Source organism: Macaca fascicularis, chromosome 8 (assembly GCF_037993035.2).
Source record: "Macaca fascicularis isolate 582-1 chromosome 8, T2T-MFA8v1.1".
Classification (NCBI taxonomy): domain Eukaryota; kingdom Metazoa; phylum Chordata; class Mammalia; order Primates; family Cercopithecidae; genus Macaca; species Macaca fascicularis.
In genome coordinates this window covers 10375410-10391050 of record NC_088382.1, presented here as the reverse complement: position 1 = coordinate 10391050, position 15641 = coordinate 10375410, and the positions used below count along the sequence as shown (strand labels likewise).

Sequence of the window (15641 nt, the reverse complement as noted above, 5' to 3'; positions counted from 1 at the left end):
CTCAGGACCAAGAATGTGGGGGATGGGTCCCATGGGGACTTTGATGCAAAATGAATATGAGAAATTCTGCCAGTTCATTCTGGAGAGTTGACTTTGGTCCAAGCACTTTGTCGGCCATTTCAACATCCATCCCCTCATTTCATCCACACGTCAGTCTTATAAAGTTGGCATTATCTTATGCTTATTTTAGGAATGAAGAAAGTCGGGGGGGGTACTCAAAGATAAGTAGGTTTCCCTAAATCATTTAGTGAGTAAGCAACAGAGCCTGGATTCAAGCTTGGGCTGTCTGGCACGTGCCAGATGGAGAGACAGAGGGCACCCATCATAGCTGCCCACCATCCAATCCACCTCATAGACACTCGGCATTTTGATGTACTTCCTTCCATACTTATAAACCCACGTTCTTAACATAATAAAATCACAAGTTTTAAATATGATTTCCATCCTGACTTTTTCGCTCAATTTTTTATCACAAACATTTCCCTGTGTTGTTAAAAATCCCCCATGAGCCTAATTTTGTGGCTGAGAAGCAGTTGATGATATGGATGTGCCTTACTTTATTCAACCCTAGCATTTAGCTGGTTTTCAATTTGTCACGATGATAGAGATCGCTGCAGTGAACATCATCAGATGCACATATGTGCTGCCTTCCAGACTCCCAGAGTCATTGAGTCAGAGGATGACTTATGGTTGTTGAATGCCTCTTCCATGCCACGTGTGGTTTTCGGACCCTGGGACCCGCTATCAACCAGACAAGCATGTTGCCTTCTCCGTCTGGAGCTTACATTCTGGTACCAGAGTCAGGCAAAAGGGACTTATAATGTAGGAGTTAATGTAACAAGGATGCAATGAAGAAATGTAACACTGGGTAGGAAATAAGGAGTCACCAGGATGGGAGGGGCTGTTTCAGACACAGGTCAGGGAAGGACACTCTGAAGAAGGGATTCTTGGGCGTAGTGAGGAGGTGAGCCAAGTAGCTGCCTGGGGAAGAATATTTCAGGCAGAGAGCCACATGGGGCAGTGATGAGAACACCAGCTCTGCTGCCAGCCTGCCTGGGGCTCATATCATGGTTCAGTCACTGACTAGCTGTGTGACCTTGGGCAAACTACTTAACCTCTCTGTGCCTCATTTGTCTCAACTACAAAGTGAGGATGAAAACAAGAGAGCCTACCTCAGTAGGGCAGTTATGACAACCAAGTGAATCGGTGCTTGTAAAGTGCTTGCGACAGTGCCTGACACACAGTAAGCATCATATGTAAATAAAATCAGAGAAGAAATGTGGATCCAAAAGTCACGAATAGGCTGGGCATGGTGGCTTATGCCTGTAATCCCAGCACTTTGGGAGGCAGAGGCAGGTGGATCACCAGAGGTCAGGAGCTCAAGACCAGCCTGACCAACATACAGGTTAAGTGAAACCCTGTCTCTACTAAAAAATACAAAAACTGTAGTCCCAGCTACTTGGGATGCTGAGGCAGGAGGATCGCTGGAACCTAGGAGGCAGAGGTTGCAGTGAGCCAAGATCATGCTACTGCACTCCAGTCTGGGCGGTAGAGCAAGACTTCATCTCTCAAAAACAAAACAAAACAAAAGTCCCGAAGAGAGCCTTTATGCATTACTGACAGCAGAAGGCTCTGGATGCACATTGCTAAGTTCTCACTCGTGTATTTTTTTTAAACCAAAAATGATCACCACGGGGTCACCCAAACGACAAAACCCTCACAGCTTCTATTGAGCTGATGGTTGGAAAATGAGCAGCAAGAAAGAGACAAGAATAGGGTCTCGGGCTTTTTAGAGTCAAACTCATATCTTGTCCCAGAACACAAGGCAGACATTCAAGTCAGCAAATATTAATGGAGCATCTCCTCTTCCTGGGGGCGAGGAGCTGGACCCGGCCTCTGTCCGGAAGGGGAATTTCCTGCCTTAGCACAGGCAGTTACAGCTTTGCTCTCAGTCCCCCAAGTAAAGGAGCTGCTCAGCCTGGACTAGCCTAGAACAGCCAGGGCTTTCCGGTAGGTTCTGGCACTTTCTGTGCCCCGCCCCTTGTGGTTTCTTAGGGCTGCTGAAATGAATGACTACACACTTGGCGGCTTAAACAACACAAATATCTTATCCTACAGTACTGTGGGACAGAGCTCCAGCAGAGGCCTTCCGGGGCTGAATTCAGGGTGCGGCAGGTCTGCATTCCTACTGGACGCTCTAAGGGAGAATTCTTCGCCTTTCCACTTCCAGCTTCTAGAAGCTTCTCTGGGCCCCTGCCTTCATCTTCAAAGTCAGCTATATTGCATCTCTCTGCCTTTCCTCTGCAGTCACTTCTCCCTCGGCCTGACCTTCTGCTTCCCTCCACCCCTCTCAAGGGCCTCAGTGATTCCACTGGCCCCTGGGAAAAGCCAGCATCGTGTCCCCACTCTGAGAGCAGTGGTTAGCAACCCAAATTTCATCTCCAAAGCCCCTCTTTCCTTGCAAGCTAAAATATTCGCAGGTTCTGGGGAGATGGCCTATTAGAACTTGGACCTCTTTGGGGGGCTACTGTCCTGCCCACCACAGGACGTTGGCTTTGGACGCTATTTTTCTTCCAATTTCTCCTGGATGAGAGCAGAAAGCTCAGTGAAGTGACTCTCCTGAGGTCACAAATGCTGGATAGAGTCAGAGCCAATGCTTCTGACTCGCCTGCTGAGCTCTGTGTAGAAAAACTGAAGCATCTGCTGGCTGATGCCACAAGAGCTGCCCCGCTCGCCAGCCTCAGTGAGCTCCTCTCTGGAATGGGGGCGAGGATATCCACTTGGAAGCCTCCTCCTCCCAGCCCGGTCCCCGGCTCACACTGGACGCTGACTAAATGTTTCCCTTTTTGCTTTCCACTCTCTTTCATTCCACCAGAATGTGGCGACAGATCCATTTTCGAGGGAAGAACTCGGTATTCCAGAATCACAGGGGGGATGGAGGCGGAGGTGGGTGAGTTTCCGTGGCAGGTGAGTATTCAGGCCAGAGGAGAACCTTTCTGTGGCGGCTCCATCCTCAACAAGTGGTGGATTCTCACTGCGGCTCACTGCTTATATTCCGAAGAGCTGTTGTAAGTACTACGAGCCTCCCGCTGCTGCCTCTCAGGGCGCCCACCCCTGGGCCACCCTCCCCCTCACCCACACCTGGAGGCTGAGAGGAACCTGTGGCTGTTCAGTGTCCAGTCAGCATGAACGGCTCCCACCCACCCACCCATCCCCTAGTCCTGGGGACATGGAGGTAGCCAGCCTGAGGCTGCGTCCTCCTCACATCACCCAGGGCCAATGACCTCCCTGAGGTCACATCTGCCCTCTCCAGGAACACCTGTGGCTTGATGGAGCCAAGCGGCTCGGTCCAAATGCCTCTTCTGGGGCATTCAAGTCCATCTAGGGGGAAATCCTTCTAATTCTGGAAGCCTGACTTCCTGGGCCACCTGAGCCCCTACTCTCCTGCTCCTTGTGACAGCATGTGGATGAATGCCTGGTATTACTGATGACTAACTATGTGCTGGAGACCCTGCTGAGAAACTTTCCTCTATTGGCCAGGCGCGGTGGCTCACGCCTATAATCCCAGCACTTGGGAGGCCGAGGTGGGTGGATCAGGACTTCCGTGGTCAGGAGTTCAGTGGTCAGGAGTTCGAGACCAGCCTGGACAATATGGTGAAACCCCATCTCTACTAAATTAGTTGGGCATGGTGGCGTGCCCCTGTAGTTCCAGCTGTTCAGGAGGCTGAGACAGGAGAATTGCTTGAACCCAGGAGGCGGAGGTTGCAGTGAGCCAAGATCATGCCACTGGCACTCCAGCCTGGGCGACAGAGCAAGACTCCATCTAAAAAAAAAAAAAAAGAAGAAGAAGAAGAAAGGAAGGAAGGAAGGAAGGAAGGAAAGATTCCTCTGTTACCTCATTTAATCACACAGTGACCCCTGGAGCAGGTAGAATGAATAGCCCTCATTTATAGATAAGGAAACTGAGGTCCAATAAATTGAGGCCGCTCACCCACGGTACCCACCTAGTATATAGAGACAGAATTCAAACTCTGGCTCTAGCACTTGTGCTTTCTGCTACACCAGCTCAAGGAAGTTTGAAGACCTACAGAAGGGCTGATTTTAGAAGGTTAATCAAAAACCCAGGGACAGTTTTATCATGTCATAACCAAAGACCCTTGTGGCACCTGCTGTCATGGGATAACAAATATCTTGTGGGGTTCTGAATGTGGACTTATTACTGAAGCTCCTGTCTGCTTGGTCAGTGGTGGTCTAGACTAACTTCTGGTCCTGAGTTTCTAAAGTGTTGGTAGACCGGTTGAGATAAAAGATATATAATAATGAATGCCTTACCTATCTGAAAACCAGTTTGATCCATGCCAAGGGGCTTTTTGTGGGCTCTGTAGAGTGCCCTAAACCCAGCTCTGCCTTTGCTGTGTTAGACAGAAGCACGCCATTCACATCTCTGGGGCCCCCAATGGTGCCATGGTGTGGCTGTGGTCTGCTCACTGGCTCTTCTGTTTTTTGTTTTTGTTTTTCCTGCCTTTTTCCAATCCTCACACCTTCTGAGCTACAGCCCCAGTAGGGTCTAAATGTCCTAGAGCTATATGAGATTTAGGTTTCTGAGCACAGCCAATTCTCCCACTTTTGAGGCTTCCCTTCCCCTTTCACTCGCCCCTCTCTGGTTCTCTGCCACCAGTCCAGAAGAACTGAATGTCGTGCTGGGGACCAACGACTTAACTAGCTCATCCATGGAAATAAAGGAGGTCGCCAGCATCATTCTTCACAAGGACTTTAAGAGAGCCAACATGGACAATGACATTGCCTTGCTGCTGCTGGCCTCGCCCATCACACTCGATGACCTGAAGGTGCCCATCTGCCTCCCTACGCAGCACGGCCCCGCCACATGGCACGAATGCTGGGTGGCAGGTTGGGGCCAGACCAATGCTGGTATGTGACTGCTCAGCTTCCCCTGGGGAAAGAGCCACTGCAATCTGAAGGAGAGGGGAGGAAGGGGGAAGGGGAAGAGCTGAGGAAGGAGTGAGGACAAGACTTGCTTTGGAGCAGATTCCTGCGTAGTGGAGGCTCACAGAGCCCAAGCCTTAGCTCCTTTTGAGTGCTGAAACCCCAAACTGAGACACCAGGTCTGAGCCAGTCTGATCCAGCCAGCACAGAGCAGTGTGGTTTGTGTGTTTAATCGAATTTAAACTCTGCAGTTAGCCAGAGGCCCCTCTACTCTGTATTCATAAACATCTTCCCTGATTCCCACGGGTGTGTTTCCTACCTGGCTCCTCCAAGCATTGGAGATGCCCACCCTGGGCTAGGCTTTGATAGTCCTGGAGCATTGCCTGGCTCTTGTTAGAAATGAATCTGTTGTTACTTGTTGTTATGCTGTTACTTGGCCAAAACAGAAGAAAGTCTACTGGGACAGAAAGATATGATGAAGGGCCTGCTGGACTGTCCCCAAAGAAAACCCAACAAAACCAAAAGCAAATAGATAGGGGAGGGGAGGGGATGAGAACAGCAAACCATTGCGTCAGCCTGAACGAGGCTCTGGATCCACAGGGATGATTCGCAGCGAGCCTGGGCCTGGACGGCCGTGGGTGTTTCAGGAGTTGAGCAACCAGAGGGAAAGTGGTGGGACCTTAGTTCTGGGCTCCAGGCACTCCTGGAAAGGTAGAAGAGGGAGAGGAGGCACGTGGGCACGTACAAGTTTAAAAGTCTTCAATCAGGGGAAGAAATGTGAAATCTCTTTGTGGTCAGAGTAAATGAGATGGAGAGGAATCTGGCTGAATTTCCAGCATCTGGTGGCCCAGAAAGAGCCTCTGCAAATCCCCTCTAATCCCATCTCAAGACACTCTGCCAACCTGCCCTTGCTGAGGAACTAAAGTTGTTTCACTGGGAGTGCAAACCCACCTCCCAAGGCCCTGTGTGAAGGAAATGCCATCCTCATGTAAAATGTCACAATAGGCAAATATATTGATGAGGAAGGATTATGCTGAGAAACAGTCAGTAGCCAGTTCCAAGAAGCTGAGTCTGTGGGGATGACTGGAGTCAAGTTGGAAGTCTTCTTGGGAGTAGAAATTTGGTGTTGAATGAGAAGAAGAATTCCAGTAGTTGCGGGAGTTTTGGGGCGAGTGGCTAAGTTGCAGGCATGGGGCAACCTGAAGGAAGTGAGGGGCTACAGAGCCTGTGAAGGCAGGGGGTGGGGACTGGTGGACACAGGGCCGAGGGCACGGTCAGCTGCATCATGAGCGTGGGGACATGAGGCCTGGTGGCTTCTCTAATGTGCTTTCTCTCCGGGCCAGCTGACAAAAACTCTGTGAAAACGGATCTGATGAAAGCGCCGATGGTCATCATGGACTGGGAGGAGTGTTCAAAGGCGTTTCCAAAACTCACCAAAAATATGCTGTGTGCCGGATACAATAATGAGAGCTATGACGCCTGCCAGGTAACTAGGGGGTACCCTCCCTCACGTAATAGGTCCTCACCCTCTCGGAACTGCCAGTGCAAGGATATTCTCTCTCTGCTGCGAATAGACAATTCTGAGTCTGGAAAGTGTATGGGAATTAGGGCCTTCAGCCATGGGAATGAGGATGTGGATTGCAGGACCTCTGGAGCTATGAGTGAGCACACCTGGGAGTCAATATGCTGCAACCCTGCTTAACTATTTCTGATCTTCATCAGGTACACTAGGGAAACAGGGTGCCAAGGCTTTTCTCATTTCTGGGAATTCTTTAAAAAAAAAAAAAATCCAAGGAGGACTTGGTATCTATATAAGAAGTCATTTTAATTCATTAATTTGGAAACCTTTGTTGAGCATACAAGGCCCTGGAGACCCGTAAATGAGATATGGTTCCTCACCTAAGGGACCCTACGGTTTCCTGGACAGGCAGTGGATAAACAAACGATGATAATATATTGGGTATTGCATGTGGGTTTCATTGAACCAAAACTGGTCTCTTTGCCTCTCTTTAATAAAATGAACACAAGTTCTTCTTTAAAAATTATTGATAGCCAGAAAAATAGAAAAAAAAACACCCATAAATTAGCTTCCTCTGGCTCTAAGGATGAATGAGGAAATTTGTCTTTCGTGCTCAAAGGTGCTCTCTTCATCTTAAAAGTGGCCAGCCTGATGAACCTGCTTAGTCCCAGCTGAAGACTAGAGACCTGCTCATTGGCCAGGCAGTGGACCTTGTCATTGGTATAAAACCACAAATGCAGATGATAAATATTCTGAACAGTGATGGAGAGGCTGCCCCATGGAAAAGAAATATATTTATCTAGAATAATCTGTTATGGTTTAATGTGAGAAAATTGGTAGTTTTTCCTGATAGGCTATGAGAGCCTTGAGAGGTGGGTACTGGAACAGGGGTTAGAGGCAGAAAGGGAAAAGAGAAAGGAGAAGGCATTCTGAAGTAAGAAGTAGACCCTGGCAGCATAGCACTAGGTTTAGGAGCCCCCCATGTGGTGAAAACTGTGGGGACCAAAAAGAGTGACATATGAACCTTGTATTTTCTTCACTTTCTGGGCAATTTAAAATATTGCCAAAAAACAAAAAACAATGCACACAGAATTGAGACTTCTGGTTCCAGACAAGACGGAGTAAACACAATTCTCCCAGCCCCTCCCACTAAATACAACTAAAAGCACGGGATAGTATCTTGTAAAATAGAAACAAAAAGGCTCTGAAAGGTGAGGAGAAGATGGTCTGACTGGAGATCCTCGGGTATTTCTTTATAGCCATGCAAGAATGCATTACACACAGCATGACCAGAAAACACTAATTGTCCTCCCTGATTAGAATTTGTTATAATACTGTACTTATTCTAGTCACCTCTCAAGGATCATGGAATGGGACATCATCTCTCATTGAAGTCTGCTTGCAAGGTTGTAGTTGCTCAGCTCCTTTGGTGAGAGAGTAATATAACAAAGGTAGAGAGGGCATGGGCTTTGGCATCAGAAAATCCTGGGTTACACATACCTCAAAATAATAAGAGCCGTCTATGACAAACCCACAGCCAACATCATACTGAATGAGCAAAATCTGGAAGCCTCCCTCTCAGGACCAGAACAAGACAAGGATGCCCTCCTTCACCACTCCGATTCAACATAGTCCTAGAAGTCTTAGCCAGAGGAATCAGGCAAGAAAAAGAAATGAAAGGCATCCAAATAGGAAGAGAAGATGTCAAACTATCCCTCTTTGCAAATGATATGATTCCATACCTGAAAAACTCCATCGTCTCTGCTCAAAGTCTCCTAGAACTGATAAGCAGCTTCAGCAAAGTTTCAGGATACAAAATCAATGTACAAAAATTTGTGACATTTATATACACTAGATAACATACAAGCTGAAAGCCAAATCAAGAATGCAATTCCATTCACAATATCCACCAAAAGAATAAAATATCTAGGAAGACAGACAATCAGGGAGGTGAAAGATCTCTATGATGAGAATTACAAAACATTACTGAAAGAAATCTGAGACAACACAAACAAATGAAAGACATTCCATGCTCATGGATAGAAAGAATCAATATCATTAAAATTGCCATACTACCCAAAGCAATTTACAGATTCAATACGTTCCCTATCAAGCTACCAATGGCATTCTTCACAGAATTAGAAAAAAACTATTTTAAAATTCATATGAAACCAGAAAAGAGCCCAAGTAGCCAAGGCAATCCTAAGCAAAAAGAACAAAGCTGGAGGCATCATGCTATCCAACTTCAAACTATATACAGGGCTATGGTAACCAAAACAGCATGGTACTGGTACCAAAACTGACACCTAGACCAATGGAATAGGTTAGAGAACCCAGAAATAAAGCTGTACACCTACAACCATCTGATCTTCATCAAAGTCAACAATAACAAGCAATGGGGAAAGCACTTCCTATTCAATAAATGGTGTTGGGATAACTAGCTAGCCATATGCAGAAGATTGAAACTGGACCCTTTCCTTTCACCATCAACTGAAATCAACTCAAGATGAATAAAAGACTTAAATATAAAACATAAAACTGTGAAAACACTAAAAGAAAGTCACTACGAAATACCATTCTTGACACAGGCCTTAGCAAAGATTTCATGAGGAAGTCTCCAAAAGCAGTTGCAACAAAGTAAACATTGGCCTAATTAAACTAAAGAGCATCTGCACAGCTAAAGAAAGTGTTAACAGAGTAAACAGACAACCTACACAATGGGAGAAAATATTTGCAAACTATGTATCTGACAAAGGTCTAATATTCAGAATTTATAAGGAACTTAACAAGATTAAAAAATGGGCAGATGACATGAACAGACACGTCTCAAAAGAAGACATACATGCAGTCAACAAGCATATGAAAAAAATGCTCAATATCACTAATTATTAGAGAAATGCAAATCAAAGCCACGGTGAGATATCATCCCACACCAGTCAGAATAGCTGTTATTAAGGTCAGAAAATAACAGATGTTGGTGAGGTTGCAGAGAAAAGAGAAGGCTTCTACACTCCTGGTGGGAACGTAAATCATTAGTTCAGCCACTGTAAAAAGCAGTTTGTAGATTTCTCAGAGAACTTAAAACACAGCTACCATTAAACCCAGCAATCTCAATACTGGTACATATCCAAAGGAATATAAATTATTCTACCACAAAGACACAGGTATGCGTATGTTCATCACAGCACTATTCACAGTAGCAAAGACATGGAATCAAACTAGATGTCCATCAATGGTGAACTGGATAAAGAAATTGTGGTACATATACACCGTGGAATACTACGCAGCCATAAAAAAGAACAAAATCATGTCCTTTGCCGCAAATTGGATGCAGCTAGAGGCCATTATCCTAAGTGAATTAATGCAGGAACAGAAACCCAAATATCGCATGTTCTCACTTATAAGTTGAAACTAAATGTTGAATACCCATGGACACAAAGAGGGAAACAATAGACACTAGGGCCTACTTAAAGGTAGAAGGTATGAAGAGGGTAAGAAGCAAAAACCTACCCATCAGATACTGTGCTTACTACCTGGGTGATTAAATCATTTGTACACCAAACCCCAGTGACATGCAATTTACTCACATAACAAATCTGCATATGTACCCTATTAAAGTAAAATAAAAGTTGAAAGAGAAAATAAGAAAATCTTGGGTTACAGGATGGAGGGTACTAAAAATAATTAAAAATAGAACTACCATATGATCCAGCAACCCCACTGCTGGGTATACATCCAAAAGAAAGGAAATCAGTATATCAAAGAGACATTGGCACTTGCATTTTTACTGTAGCACTATTCACAATAACCAAGATATGGAGTCAACCTAAGTGTCCCTCAACGGATGAATGGATAAAGAATATGAGGTACATATACACAATGGAATATTATTTAGCCATAAAGAATGAAATCCTGTCCTTTGCAACAACATGGATAGATCTGGAGGACATTACATTAAGTGAAATAATCCAGGTACAGAAAGACAATGCATGTTCTCACTCATAAATGGAAGCTTAAAAAAAAAAAAAAAAAAAAAAAAAAAAAAAAAAAAAAACTCATGGAGATAAAGAATGGTAGTTACCAGAGGCTGGGAAAGAAAGCAGGTGGGGACTCCAGTGAAGGAGCATGAAAACACAGTTAGTTAGAATGAATAAAATCTAGTATTTGGTAGCACAATAAAGTGATTATAGATAACAAGTATATATTTCGAAATAACTAGAAGAGTGGAATTGAAATGTTCTTAATACAAAGAAATGATACATACTTGAGGGGATGGATACCCCAGTTACCCTGATTTAATTATTGCACATTGTATGCCTATATCAAAACGTATACCCCATAAACATATAAAACTATTATGTACCCATAATAATTAATTTAAAATTAATAAAAAGAAAATCCTGGGTTCCAATCCCAGCCAGTCTACCATAGAACCCTCAGCAAGCCCTTTCTCCTCCTGCAGGCTCATCTGCCTTGTGTGAAGGTGGACGGAAAGATGTGGGGCATTTGTTTGATTTATGTAGATATGGGGCATGGCAGGGACTTGGTTCAGAAGCTCAACATAAGCGGATAACTATGCGAGTCATAGACCATGCGATTCCATCCTGGAAGGGTCACCCATTCTGAAAAGCTTGGCTGAATTAAAAAGGAACGTCCTTCTTTCTGTGCCTCTGCAAGAACACAAAGGAGACCCAGTTCCTAGCCCTACAACACTTCTTCACATGTCCCATTTCCTTTCCTGCCCTTTCCAGAGCCTCTCATTTGATAAGACCCTCAAAACAAGTCTCCACTCATCCCTTGGCCTGCGTCTCTCTGTGCTGCCGACGGAGTGGTCTTTTCTCACCAAGCCCTCCCTCTTCCTCCCCCATCTTCAGTCCTGTCTCATCCACAGCAACCCACCCCCAATGCTCTACAACCCTACAACCTCCAGAGCCAACCTGGCAGCCACACGCTTCTCCCGTGGAGCAGGGATGGTGTGGGTAAAGGTCAGCATTGATGAGATGTCCTTTGGCAGCCAGAGTTGGGAAGGTGAGGAATCCTCTTCCGAGAATGAACTGTGCCCAGCCTCCCATGGGCAGCTTAGAACCAGACTCCCTGCTGAGCTGTGTTCTCTGCCCACAGGGTGACAGCGGGGGACCTCTGGTCTGCACCCCAGAGCCTGGTGAGAAGTGGTACCAGGTGGGTATCATCAGCTGGGGAAAGAGCTGTGGAGAGAAGAACACCCCAGGGATATACACCTCGTTGGTGAACTACAACCTCTGGATCGAGAAGGTGACCCAGCTAGAGGGCAGGCCCTTCAGTGCGGAGAAAATGAGGACCTCTGTCAAACAGAAACCTATGGGCTCCCGAGTCTCAGGGGTCCCAGAGCCAGGCGGCCTCAGATCCTGGCTCCTGCTCTGTCCCCTGTCCCATGTGTTGTTCAGAGCTATTTTGTACTGATAATAAAATAGAGGCTATTTTTTTAACCAAGGGAGGGTGCATGAAAATGTGTCTCCAGCAGAGGCTCTGGCTGCAGCTCAGGGCTCAAGGATGGAAACTGAGACTGGAACCAGGAGAACCAGAAAGTCAGGCTGGGGCCCTGGTTTGGGGACTGCACTTTGGGTCTGTGGATTAGTCAGGACTCTCTCCATTCTAGGTGACAGTCACCTAAGTCTGACTGAATTCAGCCAAAATGAGGCATTTATGGATACATATAACAGGAAAATAAAAATAAAAATAAAAAACCGACACACAAATATCCAGGGCAGGCATGATGACTTCAGGCGTGGGTGAGTCGAGGGGCTGAAAGGTGAAGGCTGTGACTGTTGTCTGTGGCCATTTCCCTCAAGAAGGGCTTCTCAGTGGTGGCCATGATGAGAATAAAGAATTTCCTGTTGTGTTGGGAAGTTAGTCTCTTAGATCTATGCAGGCCTTCAGCAGATTGGACAAGGCCCACCCACATTATGGAGGGAAATCTGCTGATTCAAAAGTTATCAATTTAAGTGTCAATCTTATCCAAAGATGCCCTGCAAGTTGACATATGAGATGAACCACCACACTGCCCAGGCAGCCTTCACATGGTGTTTACATTACTCCCGCCCATCAAAACGAAGGATGTGCTTATGCTTACCCTACCTTAAGGACAACAGCTTATTGTAACCCTTCTATCAAGCAACCTTAATGTTTCCTGAGGACTCCACTGATATGGTTTGGCTATGTCCCCACTCAAATCTCATCTTTAATCCCACGTGTTGTGGGAGGGACCCAGTGGGAGATAATCGAGTTGCACAGTGGTTTTCCCATACTATTCTCATGGTAGTGATTAAGTCTCGCGAGATCTGATGGTTTTATCAGAGGTTTCCCTTTTTGCTTAGCTCTTGTTCTCTCTTGCCTGCTGCCATGTAAGATGTGCGTTTTGCCTTCCACCATGACTGTGAGGCCTCTCCAGCTACGTGGAACTGTGAGTCCACAAATCCCTTTTTCTTTATAAATTACCCAGTCTCAGGTACGTCTTTATCCGTTGTGTGAAAACAGACTAACACACCCACTTTTCAAAATCACCTTTTTTCCGTTCCCCATCTTGGGCCTTCTCTCTTTTGGGGCAGGCAGGCCTGGGCTCCCCTTTCCCTCTCCTCTCAAGTTGTCACCTGTTCTCCTTTCTGGCTCATCCTGGAGCCAAGCTGATGGTGCTCCCCTCTTGCTCTTTCCTTCATGTTCAGAGGCTCTCGCCTCTTCTTTCAGCTGACCTCCCTCCATGGCTCAGTCCTTCTGAGTTGCCTGCTGTGTTCCACCAGCATGTTGAATGGCCCCTCCCTGCACCAAGCAGGACTCCCCCACCCTGCAGCATGCAGCTGCAAGGGCTGGTGTGGGGCGGACCACCATTCACAAGAAGCCCCTTGAGAACATGTTCTCGTCTTCCCCTCATGTAGACCCAGTGCTGCTGCGTGCTTCTTTCCTCCGGATTCGAATTTCCTGGGCCACCACCAAAGATGCAAAGGCAATTCAGGAAATGCAAATCCTTAAATGGAAGCTTGGGCTTTTCCTGGGGACCTACAGCCTGGCTGAGAGTTCTCCAGACAGAGACTGTGAAAAAAAGCTTCCTGGCTGGGCACAGTGGCTCAACGCCTGTAATCCCAGCACTTTGGGAGGCCGAGGCAGGTGGATCACCTGAGATCAGGAGTTCAAGACCAGTCTGGCCAACGTGGTGAAACCCCATCTCTACTTTAAAAAATACAAAAATTAGTTGGATGTGGTGGCAGGTGCCTGTAATCCCAGCCACTCAGGAGGCTGAGGCAGGATAATGGTTTGAACCCAGGAGGTGGAGGTTGCAATGAGCCGAGATTGCGCCATTGCACTCCAGCCTAGACAACACGAGTGAAACTCCATCTCCAAAAAAAAAAAAAAGAAAAAAGAAAAAAAGCTTCCTCATTCTCCTTTTTCCCACTCTAACCCTGCTCCTCCAGAGGTCCTACAGCTACAATGTCTAGAAGCCATTTTTTCAGAAGCTCCTAAGAACCTGGGACTCAGGCAGGCCCAGTGGAGGGTGGCCAGCCAGAGTGTGCACCATCTCAGGACATCGCCAGTGTCCACTCCACTTTCCTGCTCACTGCGCTCTGACTTCTGTGTGAGGGCCTCCCACAGAGAAGGACTCCCAAATTGGGGGTCCTCCAATTTGCATAGTTCTGGATGGTTTTCACTCACTCTCCAATTCGCGTAGTTGTGGATGGCTGGCCCTTTGCTGGGGCCTGGGGTGGGCATAGAACTCAAACCTGGCCTAGAAGGACATTGATTTTGGCCACAGGGATGGGAGCAGCAATGGGCTGTGGGCTTTGTGGGTCATAAGAGCGAGACCAAGACTTCTGCTGGAGTTATCAGGAACAAGACTCTCTCTCTGTCTCCCCAGGGACTCCCAAGATGGTAGGGTGCAGGCTGAAGGTACTGCTCATGCGAAGGCTGCTGGGGAGTGTGGTGGTTCCTTTTATCTGTTAACTTGGAGGGCATCTTTGGATGAGATTAATGTTTAAATTGGTAAACTCTGAAGAAGCAGATTGCCCTCCATGATGGGGGTGGGCCTCATCCAATCCACTGAAGGCCTGAGTAGGACAAAAATGATTGGCCCTCCCTGCACAAGAGGGAATTCCTCAGCCGCCCACCTTCGGACTTCACCTGCATTGTCAGCAATTCTGGGGCTCTGCTTGCCGGTCTCTAAACCAGAGTGGCACCATCGGCTCTCCTGCATCTCGAGTCTGCCGGTCCACACACCAGGTTCGAGCCTGCCAGTCTCTGTAATCAGGTGAGCCAATTCCTTATAATAAACAGCTTCATATCTGTATATCCATATTTATATCACCTACATATCTACATCTCATCTCTGTATCAACTCTATCTATCTAATCTCTCTCTCCTGTTTTTCTGGAGAACTCTGACTAATATGGGGGAAGAGCTTCTGTGCTGTGAAGGGGCTTCTTAGATAATGAGGTGGAAGCAATGTTGCTGTTTCACTTTTCTTTTTTGAAACATGGTCTCACTCTGTCGCCCAGGCTGGAGTGCGGTGGCATGATCACAGTTCACTGCCACCTAGATCTCAGGCGATCCTCTCAACTCAGCCTCTCTAATAGCTGGGACTACAGGTGCACATCACCACACCTGGCTCATTTTTTTAAATTTTTTGTAAGATGGGAGTCTCACTATGTTACCCAGGCTGGTCTCAAACTCCTGGGCTCAAGCAATCCTCCCGCCATGGCCTCCCAAAGTACTGTGATTACAGGCATAAGTCACCGCACCTGGCCCTGTTTCACCAGTGAATGCAACATTTTGTCATGATATGGAAATTGTCAGTTTAAACATTATCCCATCAATTGTGATTAGTCAGGCTACAGGATTATCATCTGTGTCCCAAGAGAGTTTTCATACCTAGAGTCACACAGCGTCGTGTCTAACCTGCACTGTGGTTCCCCAGCGCGGATGTGTGGGGACAAGACAGACACCCAGAGACATCTGTTGGACATCAAGGGAAACAACAATGTCTGTTGGACATGGAGTCGACCACTGCTACTAAGGTGTTTAAACTTAACAACTTAATAAATGCAATTGTTAGGCATTTCATTTGGCCTAGAAGCACCATTAAAAAAAAAAAAAAAAAAAAAAAGCTAATACGCTAAGGGTTTGTGAACTGGGAAAGTTTGAAGAACCTCTAGCC

General features: G+C 46.5%; 1 protein-coding gene across 2 annotated transcripts in view; it reads left to right on the top strand.

Moving 5' to 3' along the window:
- The window catches only part of PRSS55 (serine protease 55), a 52512-nt gene extending 40580 nt beyond the window's left edge, over positions 1-11932 (top strand). The window contains exons 1-5 of one of the 2 annotated variants that reach the window (XM_045398984.3): positions 2113-2175; positions 2876-2967; positions 4679-4929; positions 6288-6430; positions 11585-11932. In XM_045398984.3, the coding sequence (XP_045254919.2) occupies positions 4731-4929; positions 6288-6430; positions 11585-11902 (660 nt within the window). In that variant the 5' untranslated portion in view covers positions 2113-2175; positions 2876-2967; positions 4679-4730 and the 3' untranslated portion in view covers positions 11903-11932. Of the gene's footprint in view, positions 1-2112; positions 2176-2875; positions 2968-4678; positions 4930-6287; positions 6431-11584 lie in introns of those variants that run through there. The other variant, XM_045398983.3, reaches the window with a different exon arrangement.
- Positions 11933-15641: the final 3709 nt, after the last annotated feature.